General features: G+C 45.9%; 1 protein-coding gene across 2 annotated transcripts in view; it reads left to right on the top strand.

Moving 5' to 3' along the window:
- The window catches only part of fgfr3 (fibroblast growth factor receptor 3), a 68,114-nt gene that overhangs the window by 33,255 nt on the left and 15,739 nt on the right, over positions 1-19,120 (top strand). The window contains exons 5-8 of one of the 2 annotated variants that reach the window (XM_056296262.1): positions 10,624-10,747; positions 11,127-11,317; positions 16,010-16,154; positions 17,014-17,199. In XM_056296262.1, the coding sequence (XP_056152237.1) occupies positions 10,624-10,747; positions 11,127-11,317; positions 16,010-16,154; positions 17,014-17,199 (646 nt within the window). The remainder of the gene's footprint in view (positions 1-10,623; positions 10,748-11,126; positions 11,318-16,009; positions 16,155-17,013; positions 17,200-19,120) is intronic. The other variant, XM_056296263.1, reaches the window with a different exon arrangement.

Below are 19,120 nucleotides of genomic sequence, written 5' to 3'. Positions count from 1 at the left end.
CAGTTCATTTATTAAAGCTATTATCACAGTTTAGCTAACTTACTAACAGTAGTCTGTTACTAACTTCAATCACATATGCATATGAAGCTCCAGCTTCTTATGAATCTAGCATAACATTAATGTGATTTGCATGCAAATGAATTATGAAATTAACATAAAAATCAAACAAAATGCATTTTGAAAACACATGAAACCCTAGCTAAATGACAACACACCAAAATACCGATGCTTCCATTACCCAGATTGATAAAACTGTGAAACTGATTTAAAACTTGATTTGGTTGTGAATTGATTTGATTATGAAACTTGACATGAAATTGATAAAAGTGTGAAACTGAGACGGAAGAGGTGGCGTGGTCTGCCCAGTCACCGCTATGCTAACTGCGCCGAGAGCTTTTCAACTGTGGCACCAATGTACGTTCACGCGCCACACCTTGACGTAATGACCCTTCCTTCGTTAAGAGATTCCTTGCTTACAGGGGGAGCCATTTTGGGTTGTTTCTAATACGGCAGTGGCCATGATGCATTATTAGCATTAGCCAGGTCTCTAGGATTTTTGCACAGCTGTAACAACACTGGCTGCAAAGTGATTGCAACAGAGCGGGCACACAATTCAAATTAATGGCTTATTAAAGAGGTGCTTTAAAACGGCAGAGAAAGGGGTACAATGGCATGTCATAAGAAGGCTAACATTACACCTGTAACCATTAAGTCATGAGCAAGCAGCCGTGTTAGCTAGTAACACTCCTGCGTAGTTTAACTGTTTATATGGTCCCGAATCAGACACCCGATTGTCTTTAACGATATGTCTTCTCAATAAAATGCATAACCGAGTCAAAGCCAAGTCTAACATAGCTTAAATATATGTTAGCTTTCTAGCTAACATTTGACCAGCAAATAAGTTAGCTAAAAAGACACATTCACGTCCCTTTGTTTGTGGGTTTTGTAGTGATGGATGAAGTTGCATGTTGTGGTCATGTCACTAACTTTTGAGCTGCAGACATTTCACACCACTGCTCTCTTCTTTCTACCATCATCGACAACATAATCCTTGAATCCAAATTTTATTATTTTTCGGACGAGCCCCCTCCATGATAGCTGCCTCGTGTGTTGACCTCTACTGGTCTGCTGCTTCCTAGGAGGTTGCCAGGTTTGCACGCATTGCACTAGAAATCACCCAGTCATGTTCCAAAAAAACAAAACTTCTAAATATCCAGAATAATGCAAATATTTAATAAAAAAAAAAAAAGAAGTCAAGTCCTTTCAAGTCATCTGTCTCAGGTCTAAGTCAAGTCTCAAGTCATGAATACCAAGTCAAAGTCAAGTCGAGTATTTTATCAGCATTAGTCGAACAAGTCTCGGGCCCTCAAAATTTGGGACGAGTTTGACTCGAGTCAAGTCATGTGACTCAAGTCCCCCACCTCTGATCTCGACATCTTATTTTTTGTGGAACAAGTTGAAATAATCTTTCGATGGGATTATTATTTTGCTTGTTTCCAGTATAAATCGGCTTGTGTCAACAGTTTGAGTCAGGTGCTATTTTCCTTAACACTAAATTGAGTCTTCTCCTTTATTGTGCATTTGCTTTAACGTCATTGAAAAAAAATTCTGGAGGAGTAACATTTATTTGAGGAGGTAAAGCTTCATTGGCAACGTTTTCAATTATTTTAAGGAAAATAGGTATTGAAGACTGAAGATGAGCCAAAATGACTTGTCGACATTGGTGTTTCTTCATATTGAGTGTTGAATCATCATTACGCAGCTGAGACATCTCAGCACCAGTTTCCAACCTGCACCATTTCTGTACTTGCTTGCTTGCTTCCTGTATTTGCCAAGTAAAGCAAGTGTTTTTGTATTTTTTTCCATGCTGCGAGTAGTCCTACTAGTATTCCTTTAATCACAGTATGAACTCTTAAGACAGAAGTTCTTGGAAAAGAGATGATATCATAGCTGAGAAGAGAAGGTGAAATGGATTTTAAAAGGAAAGGGTGACATAACAGATCTAACTAAGTCATGTGACTCTGTAAGGGGAATACCTCTCATCAGAGTTGGGCAGAGTACTTTGAAAGAAGTATGTAGTGCCTGAATACTGAATATAATGACATAAATGTAATCAGTTACATTACTTTAAAAGAGTAATTTATTCAGATTACATTTAGAATGCATCTACAAAAGGCAGGGGTGAAACAGTTACGCTGTATCATGAATATCATTTATGTCACATTGTTGTTTATTCCTTGGTATTACTGATATATCCATGCCAGTATCTCAGTCCTGGTTTACCATGTGACAGTTACTGCTGGGCTGCACTAACATGTGGTGCGTACAGGAAGAAATATGTGCATACTGATTTGAAAATAATTAATCGTTTTTTAAAAGGTTGCTTTTAATTTGGAGCAGGGTTGGCGCTATGGGTTTACTGGGCATTTTAGTTTCACGTGGGGGCCTTTTAACGTCATCTCACCCTGTTTTTATTATGAGTTTTATGTTGCATGAACAAGACATAAGCTATGACAGGGAGGAGCAAATGTACACACTGAAACTGCACACAGACACACACACGTACCCACAAATGCATTGCATGAACCACGACACATAGGGTGAATCTACTGTGGTATTTTAGATGTTTTTATTGTGTTTTATCATTGATAATTTGCACATAATACTTGTATTCTGTTACAACCCAACCCCGGGTATTACTCTGTTAAAAATGAGACTGATGCTGATAGAGACACTAAGCTGTGAATGAGGTCTTATTAAGACGTATGTATGTTGTCTTTATCCGGAAAATACCATGTGACTCAGGGCAAGCTTGAATCCCCATTAGCCAATCACAACGCAGTCTCGGCTACCCTCAAGAGCGGTGAACAGAGGGGTGACCCTCTATAGTCTCAGCCTGCCGGGTGACAGACAAGCTGAACAGGGGGCCGCCCCTGGCCTGTGACACAGCCCTGATCTGGGAGGTCAGGGGCAGCTGCTGCACACCGTCCCTGTGTCAAAGCTAACCCCCCCCCCCACCGTCCCACCCGTTCCCCACCACCACCACGCCACTCACATACTGCACAAAAGTCTCCTTTTTAAAAGTGCTCTATTCTGTCATCGAGGCTCAAAGTATTTTGTTTTGATGATACCAGTTAAAAAAAAAATCAGACAATGTGACAAGGTAATTTTATTTGCTCCCCGTGCAACATCACTTGGATGTAGTGAAGAGGGGTCTGCCTCATTTCAATACATTGAAACTTGGCGTGAAAGACTTTGCTTAAACCAAAGTTACATGGGAAAGAAAATCAATGGTGCTGCCTTGCATGCAGATAAGATCAGTCATTTAAAGAGAATTAAGATTTTGAGACTAAGTCCATAATTGGTTCTCTTTGGAGTAAAGTTTTTTTGGGGTTTTTTGCGGCGCGGCATGTCCCTCGTGTCACAGCCCTCTGTCACCCCATCACCCCCGCCTCACATCTGCCTGTGATGAGTTCATCTACAGGGTGAGGACCCATCCCGTGCCCTGACAGCCTGACAATGGCCCTCTAAAGTCTCTATCCCTTCAGCGGGGCCCTCAAGGTGCACATAGTCTCCTCTCTGCATTCGTATTGAATTACGAGATCATTTTTGATTTGACAGCCATGGTTAATTTCGGCTGAATGAGGCGCAACCGTGTCTTATTTTAAGATCCTGACAGGTGATGAGAGAATTTTGTCACGAACCTACCAGTGTTTCCTTGTACGTGCATGTGTTACGGTGTGCGTTTCGGCATGTGTCCCTAGCCAACTTACTGATTTACTGATTCAACATGACTATTAGTGGGAAGATTCACCACCGACACTACCAGCAGATGTGCTATTTAGTAAAGTGCCTCCAAATTTGTAGGGTCCAGAAGGAAGTTCTGAGCATTAAAAGCCATTATGTCTCTATGAAGTGCTTCCTGTTGCCGCCTGCTCGACAGCCTGAAGGCGCTGAACACTGTGTTGCAGATGCACGGTAGTGCTAAATGCAAAATTACCTATCTGAATGAGTTGTTTTACCTTCCATTTGAGCCCACAAACCTGTTTTGCTCAAAGAGACTACAATGGAAAAAAGAAAAAAAGAAACCATACAGGAAACAGGTGTTTTTGCCTGTTTCCTGTATGGTTTCTGTTTTTTTCTTCTGGAAACCAATGACAGTGACTTTAAAATAACATAAATCCCCATCACTTGAGATGAAGTAGCTGAAGTGTAGAATATTCCGGAGATAAACTGAGTTTGTACAAAAGCTAGTGAACTCAACTTACCCCCCCTTATTTAGCAGATTCAGTCTTCAACTGTTCTGTAATACATGTTCAAACGCAATAGAGGATGAAACGAGTTCGGACAAGGACTTTTATTTTTGCATTGTCGAAAGTTATTTATTGTGCAAGCAGTGCCATAGATATATTTCTATTTCAGCGTGCTAAGTGGACACCATTACAGAGGGTATAGATGCTTTATGGGTTCCTTTGTGAGCTAATGGTACATAGATACAGATAATATCAGCCCGGGTCAGTTAAAGTGGCACATGCAATGGACGGGGAATTCTAATGGGTATCATTATGATTGAATGACCTCATCTGAAGTGTTCCCAAGGCAGTATAGCTGAAAGAGTGAGGGTGGGGAGAAATACTGTATGATATGCTAATGTGTGGCAAAATAACACATCGATCGCTCTATTTTATCACTTTTCAGTGACATATGCCTTTTTTACTGTTGGATAAATGTACATTGCAATACATCTCTAATACAGTCTCACACTTTTTTCTTCTTTTTTTTTTTATTTCAAGCCTGCGAGCGCACACCATTGGTTTCCTCAACTGAGTGCACATTTGTTCGATTTAAACTGAAGGGTAAACAGGATGTATAGGTAATTTGTAAAGCAGAAAGAAATAAATTCCAGCAGGGAGATGTGGCAGAGCGTTGTGTGCCATGGCAGACAATAGAGGCAGACGGGGCCTCCTCCGCCGTGGAAGGGCAGAGCCCAAAGGTCAGGGTTCAACTCTCTATTGAGCCATCAGATAGGGGGTTGGATAAGGATGGGCGTGCCGTCGGCCCATTGACCAGCCGTGGTCTTTGACAGGCCAAGGCGATGCTGTTGTGTGCTGCCTCGTATGGTGGCAGGGATTTTATTGTGCTCATGCTAAACTGAGGTGGCACAAGCAAGACAAAAGTTGACAATATAATTATTGTGTTTTTCAGGGTCAGTCAGCGCAGGACTGATTTTTCAATCTGTGTTTTGACAGGTTTCCAAAGGCGAAAGCTCTTAAACTGGCTCCAGACCCTTGCCTTTTAAGACTTTAAGCACTTCAAATCCGCGTTTTTCACCATCCGGATTCTTTAACACAGCTTCGATTGTGAGTCTCGGTAGGCCTGGTAGGAATTTCTACACCTTGCGAGATTATTCTTGGAGTGAGTCTTTTTTAATTTTAGAGCTGCCACGGTTAGTCATTTCCTCCGCTGTCGTCTTATCCAAATGCTCCAAGGCTATCGAAAGATGGATTATCTTATTCCTTTGGTCCTCCTCTGTGTTTCACCACTTAACATTTTTTTTCTGTGAACTCTCACACTTCAGATTTCAAAGTGGCCTCTTCTGTGTTGTTGTCAACGCTACAGCGAGCAAGGCCAAACTCTGGCGATAGACCAACAAACTTTAGGAGCTTTAATGGCCAGGCCCTAGGGTTACCACTATCCGTTTCCCCTCTCTCTGTTGGTCAAATTAGACAGTAGCACAGATCCAGGCTGCTGGTCTGCTCTGACACGGTCATAAATTCTGGTAACTGGCCCCATTGGTTCTGACAGGGCTATTTTGCGAGGTGAAGACTGAGGGCTTGCAACTATAAAGGGAGCACAAGCTTCCTTCGTTTCTGACTCACCCACACACTGCAAATAATATGTCCCTCTTAGGCCCCCGATCAGACAGAGCGCTTTTTAGCAGCGTGGGGGTGTGTTTTTTTGTAATTGTTTTCGATGAAAGTGAAGCCTTTTTGCGCGCTGCTTTTGCAGGAGCACCCTGAACGCCTCAGGCTGAAAAAACTTGGACTCGGAGCACAAACGTACGGAGCCCCTGAGTGGTCACATCATATTTTTTATTTTTTTTTGTAGTTAATTTGCTCGTTTTACTACGAGTGAACGTTGTACGACAGTGCCCACCATCATTTGCGTTTTTTCCTGTTGTCCAATCAGATGAATTGAGAGGCGGGCCTTCTGTGGTGGCGACGACAACATGGAGGACAAGCTAGTGGTGGATGTTGCTGGATACCCGGAGCTTTATGACTTTACCAACCGTAGTTACCATCATCTGAAAAAAAAAAAACAGCAGGCCGGGGGGGCAAATTAGTGCGTTAACTTCCTATCTACTAACTAGGAAGTTAACTAGCTTTGGCTAGCCAAAATAGAAAGTACAGATCTGTGAGTTTGCTACACAGCAAAATAATGGTTAGGCTAAGGATAGGTGATTCGGTGGTTGCCTAGCAACAATTTAAAAAAAAGACAGCAGGCAGGCTGCCTTTTCGGTGCACCTCACGTTTTGCAGCCTGCAAAAAATGTTCTGTCTGATGGGGGCCTTAACTAAGCATTTAATCAAGGCAATAGGAAAACTGGAGTTGGTCCCCGGGTGCTGCACACTGCTCCTACACAATAAGATGGGTAAAATGCAGAAAACAGATTTAACTGTAACCTGTACTATGGCAAAATAAAGTGGCTTTCATTTGATTTCATCTGGTAGTGTTAACGTCTAGAATTTCATTTGTTTCCGATGCACTTTTTTTTTTAATTGTGGCGCATACCTCAAAATAAACCACGAGATCGTTTTATGTTTCTGAAAACGGTGAATTCTGTCTAAATCATTTGGAAATATCTTGCCCCATTTGGCATTTTTTATTCTGGCATGAATCAGATTAATATCTCGCCGCTCATTGCAAGCTTAAGTAACCTCTCAAGGGTAACACTTCTACCCACTTGATAACCTTCAGAAGCATAATCCTTTTTCTTTAACGTCTTTGCCAGACGTCTAAATGGGCTCCACCTTGATAATAATCAAACGTTAAAAGATGAAGTTTTGAACAGACATTTTTTGCAGTGTAGAACTTCCCATCCATTCCAATGGCTTGCGACCTTTCTATAGCTCTGCGGCCAAAGCCCTAAAACCTTTAAAGCCTCGTATGACTCTAAAGTAAGCTCCTTAATAATTTAATTCTGTTTGGAATCTGGCATGATTGGACTGGATGGGATTATCACGTTTGGGGACTAATACTATGGGTTCAACAGGGGTTAGCCAGTACGACATGGGAAGGCAAGTGGCATGCTCTAAAAAAAATATTAATTAGATGGACGGGGAGCAAAATGACTGGAGAGGTAAACTCTCCTGTAGATTAAAGCAGAGTAACCCGCCGTTTAGAGCAGAGAGAGGGATACATAAATAATATAAATCATTTATATATATATATAGATATGTATAAATAATTGTATAGAATACACTTCACAGGAGTGTTGTAAGTTTAATGAAAATCTGACGTCTGATGAATCTGATAAAACTGGTCTTTGCTTATATTAACGACAGCTTTGTAGTGATAGACGACTCGAGTTCATATTTAAACCCCCTTTTATTAACTTTACGGCCCCAGATCTCAGAACTTTCATGTCTGTTACACACACACACACACACACACACACACACACACACACACAGAAGTTACCACAGCACAAGGCGTCACTCATCCCTCTCATGAGAGCAGGCATTGACTCCAGCTTGACTCTGTGTGTGTCGGGGTTGGGGGTTTGGGGGTTTACGTGGGGGGGCGGGGGATAGACGGGGTGGAGCCAGCCGACCAATCTCAAAAAAAAGAAAAAAAGAAACAAACCTCATTTGCCAGCGCTCAGGGGCAGTGTGCTTCGCCGCCTGGTCTATGTTACCATGCAACTGCAGAAAGCACACACAGGCATAATATTTACACTCTTACATTATTTTCCGCATGCGCCTCCAAGTCGGGAGATTCAAGAGGCGCGTAGGACAGGAGGGGCGGGGGGGGGGGGCAGCATAACAGGGGAAAGGGCTCCTTTTCCCACAATGACATACATTATATGAATGACTGTACATTTACCTAAACGCACGGGGTTAAACGTTTGTGAAAACACTTGGCCCTCTCTCTGAGTCGGCACATTTTCCTACGCGGGTGATGTTAAGTGTTCCACCCCGAGAAGCCTTCACGTTGACATCACTCCGTCCGCCGTCAGTAACTCTGACCTTTGTCGGAGGAGTTCAGCGAGGTAGGAGGACTTAGCTCGTCTTTACGCTGAGTGTATTTCCACGTGATCGGTATGATTGACACCCCGCCTGCCCGTCTGCGGAGTCTCGGCCTATTGATTTGTATCAAGACCCGGTTCGGACCACGCTCGCCGTGTGTTTGAACAAAGCCTCGGGTTCTTTTCCTGAACCTGTCAGTCAGTAGTACCTGTCTGCTGCTGCCGTCCAGTCACAACCCAGATCAAATTATTGTGCGGAAATGAGCCCCGTTATTCATCTAATATGAATTGCTCTGGATGCCACATTGGAACCAATTTTCCAAGGAACAAACAATTCCTGCCCCGTTTGAAGATCCAATTTCACTATCGTTTAGCTCGTTTAGGCCAGCTGAATGTTCAGATGTTGGGGGTTTGTAGGTGTACTGCTTTTCATAAAACCAATTCCTTGAAATCTTGTGTTGATATGAAACTCAAGGTTTACCCGTGGAACTTGGGGAAAAATGCCTCGTCTCATCTTCTCCTTTCATTTTCCTCATTTGGAAAGGAATATTTTAGTCAATGAATTTCCAGTGTTTGCATCACACACCTGCTCTAATGTCCTCTGCAACTCCTGGCCTGAGTTTAACTGTGTGCCGTGTATACTGCTATTCTCTACAATTGCTCCCAAGTTTTTATCAGGGTATCACACCTGCTGCTAATATTTGACCTCATCTTTATGATCTGGTAGCACATCTGCATATACTATAAAACAAGCCCACCGCCCTCTTTAAATAGGTGGTCTGCACAGACCTGAAACTGAAGGCCTGCTTTGATCCAACTCATGGCCATCGGTACTGAGATGATTTCTTATAGTGGGGGGGGGGGGACCCAAACTGGGCAGCTATATTTCCACAAGCGTCACGTCTATTTAGAAGGTATGACGACCTCATCAGTGTCTTTTTATTGTGATGTCTCGCCTGTATTTAAATCAGGGAGAGTCCTCTCTTGTAGGGCTGAGGTGTTGAAAAATTCAGTGTCCTTTGTGTTAATTTCTTTTGAGTGGTTGGTGGCTCGATAGTCAGCTAGCTAGCACGACAGGCTAGCTAGCTTGGCAGGCTAGCTAGCTGATGCACATGTGATCGAGTACATGTGAGTTACTTGATTAAAAAAAACAACATTTTTGATACTGTTATCAAAATTATTTTATTGGATGTTGTGGACACAAAGCGATTTAAATGTCAGAATTATTACATTATTAATTGGACATAGTTAGATTGGGCGGCATCATGCCGTGGACATCCCACATCCAAGCCTGCCAGAACGACGCTAATAGGGGCGAATGTAATAATAGTTCAATCAGAAGAGACACGGCGAATGAAGTAAAGATAATTGTTTATTATAACAGATAATTTAGTGGAAATTAATACATGTCAAGAAAGTCTTCGGCGCTTAGACACGACGGAGATTTTAATCTAGGGGCATCAGCCCTGAGCAGCAGCATAATAAATCCCCCCTATGGAGTCCAGGCACTGGTGGAGGTGGCTGATGACGTCTGCTGAGATTGATAAAGATGATGAGGTTGATGAAGAGATGAAACTGATGCATCTGTGAGGACTAGGCAGTGATGGGGGGGGGGTGGAGGGGCGTGCATAACAGCAGTATGAACGCAGTAAAGGCGGAGAGAGAGAGACAAAGAGCCGGCAGCAAGATGATAGGCTAACGTTGCAGGTGTGTCGCTGTGCTACTGGATAGATGAGAACAGCTGACAGTGCAACCGACAGCCCCAGATGATGACGGCAAGGGGAACTACGAGAATGGCAGGATAAAATAAGGAGCATCACTACAGGCCTATGCACGCAGAAGACAGTCTTCCTGACTGAACGTCCGCTAAAGCTCCATTTTAAACAACCGGATTACGGTTCAATCACTGGTGCCCGTGGCCCACCAATTCCAAGCCCAACATCTAGTGCTTGTTGGGCACCTGAAGGCTTACACTAGCACACATGTACATTCCCTCAGCAAACACGCATGCATCACATACACAGAAATCACATGCATCACGTGCACAGAAAACAAGAGCGGGTGTAGAACTGACGCAGAAGCAGCTGACAGTGTTTTATGCAAATACTGGCTGTACACCGACAGCGAGGAGACCCAAGCCACGCCCCGTTGTGATTGATTTTTTTTCTAAATTAGAGCCTGGCGCTAATCTGCCAGCACCACAGGGTCCCATCAGTTTGAGCAGACCTCTGGTTGGAGAATTTTGCAAAAACTTGGAAAGATATTAGCACCATGTTTCACCTACTCACCCTAAGTTTTCCTGCCCCCCCCCCCCCCACCCCGTTGCTTTCCTTTCTTTTCTTTTTTTTCCTCTCTCCTTCTCCTTCCTGGCATCAGCTGAGACACCAGCAGTGGAGTCTAGTGATGGAGAGCGCCGTGCCATCAGACAGGGGGAACTACACCTGCGTGGTGCAGAACAAGTACGGCACCATCACCCACACCTACCAGCTGGACGTGCTGGGTAAGGAAACGGTCAACCGCTCGGAAACGGCTTGTCACAACGTTTACTTTTCCTTTGAATTTTGCAACAAACAGGTGAAATTGTGAAACCATGTTGAATTAGACAGTCTAATTGAGGAGGTTACACCCGCGATACCTACTATGTGTGCAGTGACGACAAGGTGATAGAAAAAAACTACAGCACTTGACTTTGTGCTGATGTACTTCCTGCCCCAACCCCTCATCTCTCTCTCTCTCTCTCTCTCTCTCTATCTATCTCTCTCTCTCTCTCTCTCTCTCTCTCTCTCTCTCTCTCTCTCTCTCTCTCTCTCTCTCTCTCTCTCTCTCTCTCTCTCTCTCTCTCTCTCTATCTCGTCTATTTATCTCTCTCACCCTATCAGAGCGCTCCCCTCACAGGCCCATCCTCCAGGCTGGCCTACCGGCCAATCAGACAGTGGTCGTGGGCAGCGATGTGGAGTTCCACTGTAAGGTTTACAGTGATGCCCAGCCTCACATCCAGTGGCTAAAACACATTGAGGTCAACGGCAGCCGCTATGACCCGGATGGGGGGCCCTATGTTAACATCCTCAAGGTGAGTCTTCTGGGCCCTCACACTGTTTTTTGGGTGTTGTTTTTTGTTTTTGTTTTCTTTTTTTGTTACATCTTAATTACATCTTAATTGGGTATAGGGTTTCCCCAATGTAGCTTTAAATAGTTTTCAGAAGGTGTTGCACAAGCCTGTGATAATTTAATTCTTAATTAATCTCTTGTTAATGTCTTACTTAATGAGTTTTTTTAGCGGGTGGGTCTGTCGGGCCTACAGGCTGTTTTCACAGTGCCATTTAATTGAGGAGCTTGTATCCAGACGGTTTTACTTCCACTGTGCAGTAAGAATTAAATTAAGTTCATATTTAGATATCTCTATAAAACACAGGGTCAAATCTGTAAAAATGTCAATCAAACACCAACTATCTCCAAAAAAAACACCATTTTCCTTAATAAACTAGGAGTGTTCTGTTGAGACGGGTTTGGATTTGGACCACAATCCTGTTAATCCAATACTGGACCGCTGATGTCATGCATTATTTGTCTTCGACATAATTTTCGTGATGGTGCCGCTTTCTCTGTCAGACCTCTCACCCTCTCAACTCCTCCTGTTCAAAATAAGTTTGAAAAAAAGCATGTTGGGCAGGCGTCAGATGGTCTTAGGAGGAGGTTCGCCCCAGGTGGAGGCTGAAGGGGTCACTTAGATGAGTGATGACACGTATCTGTTAAGAGACGACGTATCCAGATGAAGTGATCCAACCTTCTTTCAGTTTCTTACCTGGATTATTGAGCATGCGTGCAGAAAGACACGCGGGTGAAGGACTTGAGAGAATAACTTGGAGGTCTGGGCGCCTCTCAGGGAAATGTTGGTGTTTTCAGAAAGAGCAGCAGCAACAAAGCGTTGCTGTCTGGGGACAACACCCTAACCCACACAGGCTCATAAAGATGGCTGCTTTTATTCTGAAGCCATGAGGAAGACTTCCATCAGAAGTTAAGAAAGTCTCTCACTTTCTTATTTAGCCTCTCTCTCTCTCTCTCTCTCTCTCTCGCTCTGTCCCCTCTTTCTCTCTCTCTGTCTTCTCTTTCTCTCTCTCTCTCTTGCTCCCTCCCTCTCTCTCTGTGTCCTTCTCGCTCCTCTTTCTCTTTCCTCTCTCTCTGTCTCTTGCTTCCTCCCCCTCTCTCTCTCCTCTTTCTCTCCTCTCGCTTGCGCTCTCTCCTCTTTTCTCTTTGTCTCTCGCTCCCTCCCTCTCTCTCTCTCCTTCTCTCTCTTGCGCTGTCTCTCCCCCGCTCTCTCTCTCTCTCTCTCTCTCTCTGTCTCAAAGAAATAAACCAAACATCTGGTTTGGACTAAGTTAACTGCTGTGGTGGCGGCACGCAGGGAGAGAGACGGCCTCTGTGAAACCGCCGCGTTCAGAGCCATTGCCGTCAGATGTGCTGCGTCGCGCGGTTTGTGGAGGGAGGGAGAGAGAGAGAGTGTGTGTGTGTGTGTGTGTGTGTTGGGGGGGAGAGAAGGGAGAGAGCTGGGAAGAGTGGGGAGGCAGGAGAAGAGGCACCCAAAAAAGCCATGGAAAAAATGAGAGAAGGAACACTGCGAAGGGCAGAGTCAGCAGAGAGAGAGAGAGAGAGGAGGGAGGAGGAAAACAGACAAAATGAAAGATAGGGGGATGAAGGAAGAGTGAGGGAGGAAAATAGAGAAGAAATGTGTGATGGGGATACAGAAAAGACAGAAATAGAGAGACAGAGAAGATGGGAAGGGGGGGGGGAGAAAGAGAGACATGGGGAGAGATAAAATGAAGAGAGGAGACACACAGAACCACAAACAAAGAGGGAGCCAATGAGATGGAGAGACGGGGTAATAGAGAGAGAGAGGGAGACGAACAGAGAAAGACGGAGCCACAGAAAGGGAGAGAGAGAGAGAGAGACAGAGAGCATGTCGGGTGCCCAGACCGCGGCTCCACACTCTATTTTCGACTACCACATAATTGAAACAGTATTTACTGGGATCTGCGCTCTGCATGTGCCTCTTTTTCCCCCTCTGCCCCACCACAGCTCAGCTTGACGTTGTGCGACGTCTCGTGTGTGGCGCATAGCAGCTAAATAAAGTGGTAGAGTATGGCTGGGGGAGGGGGGAGGGGGGGTGTCACAGAGGATGTTTTTTAAGAAATGTCTGAATGGGCCTTTTGATGAGTGGGAGAGAGTTAACGGTGGGCGACTCGGGGTTCTGGGTTCCACGAGTGGGCTGGAGTCGAGCTCTGGACTTTCTCATTAACCAGCCATAAAAACACGATCTGTTTTCTGCCTTTATGTGCTTTGCCTGGTTAATTATTAATACACAGTCTCCCCCTCACTAGCGAGGCTGCCATGACCTATCTGTGTGTGTGTGTGTGTGTGTGTGTGTGTGTGTTTCCAGTGTGATCTGGGAAGACTGATGTACTGTAACCCCTTTCATCTACCCGGAGATAGCGCGCCTTGCTCTGTTTGGGTTGTGTGTGTGTGGTGTGTGTGTGTGTGTGCGGTGTGTGTGTGTGTTCTCCATGTTGTTGCAAGACTGACTGACTCCGCTTCCTTTAATCTACCAGGAAGACGGCGCGTCTTTCCGTGCTTGTGCGACTGACTGTACGCTCTCCGAGGCTTTGAGTCAGCAAATGGATGTGTTTTTTCCCCCGCAGGTTCGACTTTGTAACGCCTTTAATCTATCGACAGACGACCCCCCCCCCTCCCCCCTTTTTACTGTACGCGTGCCAATGTCTGTGTCCCGTGCGTGTGCGTTGTCTGTGTTCTTGCAGGATTCGCCTCGCCGTGGCGCGTTTGATCGGCAGATCAAGACCCGCGCGTCTCACTGTGCCTCTCACTGTTTGCCTTCACAGAGTTATGTCAGTAGGCGCACCGAGGCCCACGATAAGCTCAAATTGTCCAACGTGACAGAGAAAGACGCCGGCAAGTACTGGTGTCGGGCCTCTAACTTTGTAGGCAAGTCGGAAAACGCTTTCTGGCTTAAGATTCACAAACAAGGTAATTCATGGGGCCCCACAAAGCATCACCATCCACTCTCCTCCATGCCAGGTTGCCGGTGCCCTTCCCCTTTTTTGTGCGTGTGTCCGCTGGGTGTGGGTCTGCATCTGTCCTGTACTTGTTGGCTGGCTAATATGGAGGTCTTCCTGTCCTCCTGCAAGGTTTTCCGAGCTTTAAAAAGCTTGGCCGGTGTTTTTTTTTTTTTTTAGTTTGCATGTCTTGTCCATTTAACCGCCCCCGTGCCGCTTTCGTTTCCGTCCCTTCATCTCATCATCAGCCGCTTCTCCGGGGTCGGGTCGCGGTGGCGGCAAACTATCCCACTCCCCAGCAACACCATCCAGCTCCTCCTGGGGGATCCCAAGGCGTTCCCAGGCCAGATTGGACATGTATTCCCTCCAGCGAGTTCTGGGTCTACCCCGGGTCTCCTCCCAGTCGGACATGCCCGGGAAACCTCTGAAGGAAGGCACCCAGGAGGCATCCTAATCAGATGCCCGAACCACCTCAACTGGCTCCTTTCGACGCGAAGGAGCAGCGGCTCTACTCCGAGCTCCCTCCGGATGTCCGGGCTCCTCACCCTATCTCTAAGGCTGGGCCCAGACACCCTACGGAGGAGACTCACCTCACCCGCTTGTATCTGCCATCTCACCCTTTCGGCCTTTCGGTTTCCGTCCCAGTAAATAGAAAACACAATATCACGCTTCTAATTACTGCTAGGACTTCAAATTTAGCTTTGTGTAGCCTCCCGCATGTAGAAAACCACACACGCACAAGCACACACACACGGACACAAATGGGTATTGATTTCCCCGGGGAGTGCGTCTTCCAGCTGTATTAATGTCCCTCCATGTGAGAGAGCCTGCCACAGGACCCTGGTTTCGTGACTCAAGCTCCATATCGCTGCACATTACTGAAGCCTGGGGAACAACGGTCTAATGGGCCGCCCCGCCCACCACCTCTATTCACCCTCCTCCGCCACACCACACTCCCTGCTGGTCGTCACACCAACTTATTAATCGTCCAAGGCCAAAGCCACACAGCTGTTATGATGCTCTTTTATGATCGTGTTTTATGCGTGGTCAGATGGTGTCTTCTGCTTTGGTCCAAGGCCATGCTAGTTTGCCTTCTGACACCTCATTCATCTCCCGTGGAATGGCGGCGGTCCTGATTGCTGTGGACGCCGCTTGCGGTGAAGGTGTGTGTGTGTGTGTGTGTGTGTGTGTGTGTTGGGGGCGCTCTCTTCTGCTTTTGGAGCCAGGTAAACTGCAGAAACAGCTCACTGGTTTGATTTAAAGCGATGTAAACGATGATCTGGCTGTGTCAGGCGGCTTTGATTTGTCAAGTCCCGGTGCAAAAGCAAACCTCGGAAATGTGACTGGTCCAGCTGCAGAGTTTGGTTTTGGTGGCCGGGCTCTGGGGTTGTCAGATTGAACCAGTGAGTCCGTTTTGCAGTTTGGTTGAAGGGACCTGTGCTGCTTTGGTGGCTGCTTCTAGGTGGCGTGGGCGGCGGCATCGATGACCCTCCCGAGCCCTCAGTCCCGCCTCCTCTTTCGCCTCCTCAAGCTGCTGGATTGGGTCTCTGTCTTTCCCCCAGGGTGTATTTCGTGTTGGTGCTCCCTCTATGAAATCTCTGGGCTCACCAAGTTTTCTCTCGATCTCTCCCTCTGTCTCTCCCCTTCTGTCCTTCCTCCATCCCATCCCATCTCTCTCTCTCTTTCATCCTCCGCAGACCAATGGTATTAACACCACGGATAAGGAGCTAGAGGTGCTCTTCTTGTCAAATGTAACTTTTGAGGATGCAGGGGAGTACACTTGTCTAGCGGGGAACTCAATAGGCTTTACTTACCACTCTGCTTGGCTGACGGTGCTTCCAGGTATATTTCTTTTTTTCTCTTTATTTGGGCGTCCGGTCTCTCTTTGTGCAATTTCCCGCCCCGGTTACTTTTATGGTTGAATGTCGGAGACGTCACAAGTGTGCTTTTTATGGTTTGACGAGTTTATATTTTACTCGGTAGCACAATCTTCCAACTCTGCATGTTTTCAGAAGACCCTCTGTATAATTATCGTACGGGCGTGCACCCATGTTTGTCGCTTGTTAACATGTGTTAACTGCGCTGCGAGTCTGCCATTGCCCTTTTAGTTTTAGCAGAACAAGACGTGTAATCTGGGCCTCAATTGGAAGAGGCTTTTTAATCAAGGCAGCTCTTCTGTTGTGATGTCTGCAGGCTACACGGTAATTTCAAGGCATTTCTGTGCATGATGTTCGACACAATAATTACTTCCCCGGGGATAAGTGGGTCATAGGTGCAATTACCTGCTGGAGAATGAGGCTGGAGGCCCATTACACCACTACCTTATCCCAACAACTGAGTGGAAAGTTTGCGGTGCAGCATGAAAGTGTCTGAACGCCGACTGTCGTTGCTTAGCCTTGATTTATAGTTGTTCTTTCGCTAAAACCGTTTAGCGCTCACAGTTGGGGCATTGCAAGATGTGAATCGCCGCAGAGTTGAAATGTGCTACCGAGGAAAATCAACATTTTATAGGTATTTATTTACAAGTGTGATTAATAGCAAGTTAATGGGTATTGAACCTTAGTTACACTATTATCACCATGATGATCTCTGTGCATGGCTGTAACTGGTTTTGTCTGAGATGAGCTGCCTGTGTGACTCCACATCTGCACGTAACACTGACGACTCTGTCCCGACACCCCCTGTCCCTGACCTCAAGCAGCTGTGGACGAGGACCAGGATGACGACTACGCCGAAATCCTCATCTACGTGACAGGCTGTGTGCTCTTCATCCTGGCGGTGGTCATCGTCATCCTCTGTCGTATGCGGATGACCACGCAGAAAACCCTGCCTACGCCGCCTGTGCAAAAACTCTCCAAGTTCCCCCTCAAGAGACAGGTAACAGAAAGTAGATACAAGATTTGCATAAAACGTTACTCCCCTTTCCCTTTTCTCTCTCTCGCTCTCTCATTAGCGTAGCCTTTATTTCATAAACATGTATCAGATACTCATAACAGTGGCTTAGCGGTTAGCACCGTCACAGGTCATGAGGTCAATGGATTTCCACCCCATCCATGTGGACTTTGCATATCCCCCTTGGATTCGGCGGGTACAGGCTATGGATGGATTAAAATTATTTGCTTTGGTCAAATGTGAGGTCGATGGAGCCAAATTCAAAATTTCGGTGGACTAATTTGATGGCGGCGCAGTGGTTAGTGCATTCGCCACACAGCAAGAAGGTCCTGGGTTGGAGCCCCGGGGTAGTCCAACCTTGGGGGTCGTCCCGGGTCGTCCTCTGTGTGGAGTTTGCATGTTCTCCCCGTGTCTGCGTGGGTTTCCTCCGGGGGCTCCGGTTTCCTCCCACAGTCCAAAGACATGTAGGTCAGGTGAATCGGCTATATGAAATTGTCCCTAGGTGTGAATGTGTATGTGTGTGTGTCGGCCCTGTGATGGCCTGGCGGCCTGTCCAAGGTGTCTCCCCGCTGGCCGCCCAATGACTGCTGGGATAGGCTTTAGCATCCCCGCGACCCTGAGAGCAGGATAAGTGGTTTGGATAATGGATGAATGGACTAATTTGGTACTTAAAATACAATGTCCAGCAAAAGAGATAAAAGAGAAATACACATGAATGCATGGGGGGGGGTGTTTACCATAGCCACAACTGAATAGAATACAAATACGAGATGAATACAATGAACCACTGCTATACACAATACTATACAACACTAAAGCAGCTCTGAACGTGGAGTAAATGCTTTTGCTGGAAGGCTACCCCGTTTGTGTAGCCATCACGCTGGGGTCGGCTGTGTCCAAGTGGACCTCTCTCCCTCGCTGTGCTGATGGCAGGGCCCAGGCGCTGGAAGGTGACATGTGTTCACATTTATCTTGGAGCAGATTCAGCCGAGGGATATTTATGCCCTCCTGCGACTGTCAGTGTTAGTGTTGGGTTTCACTCGCCGTGAAACGCACTCTCGCCCCTCAACTGTTCTGAGAGAAACGTGAAGTGCAGCAGCTGCGGAGGATCCGGCGAAGTCGACCGTATACCCTGGGAGACTTCACGCCGCTCTCTCCCTGCTGCTAAATCATCACTCTTCTCCCCTCACCTTCCTCCTCAATTCATTTCCAATTTCATTTCATTAAAAAGAATCCCTCATATATCTTGCCCTTTTTCCAAGATTTATTCTTCCGGTGTTTCGCTCATTTACATGACACCCGACCCCCGAGTCCCAGGAATACGTCCGCCTTCCATATTACTGGTCGTCTGTTAAGAGGGTGATCTAGGAATTGAACCTAATACTACTTCTGCATTTATTCAAAGTGCCGCTGGATACGAGTCTTAGCTAAATGTTAGCTTAATGTGAACGTTTACCCTAAGGCCCCAGCCTGCCAGATGCTGTGTACCGCACACAGCATGCTGCCACTGCAGCTGTGTAAGTGTGTGTGTGTATGTGTGTGTGTGTGTGTGTGTGTGTGTGTGTGTGTGTGTGTGTGTTTCCAGCTTCATAATTGAGGGATTGCATTGCCAAAATGCTACATGATCATTAAAAAAAACTTACTTTATAATTCAGCAGCCACTAGTTCCAAAAATATATATGATTCCCTTCTCTGCAGCGTTCAGATTTAGAAGGCAAAGCTAGTTAGTTAGCAAGAGTTTTTTTTTACATTTTATTTTAACTGAGTTTTAATTTTCATTCCGACAACCTTTTTGTGAGTCTTGCATTTTTTTTCCAAATAGTGGACATCTCCTTTTAAAGCGACACTTGTGAATTTTAGACCCCGAATCTTTTCTATTCCGGCACCATCCATACACCTCGGTCTTATGTGGTAGC

This window comes from Lampris incognitus, chromosome 16, assembly GCF_029633865.1.
Source record: "Lampris incognitus isolate fLamInc1 chromosome 16, fLamInc1.hap2, whole genome shotgun sequence".
NCBI classification, from domain to species: Eukaryota; Metazoa; Chordata; class Actinopteri; order Lampriformes; family Lampridae; genus Lampris; species Lampris incognitus.
Note: the sequence above shows the minus strand (reverse complement) of the source record. Positions and strands in the feature narration are given on the sequence as shown.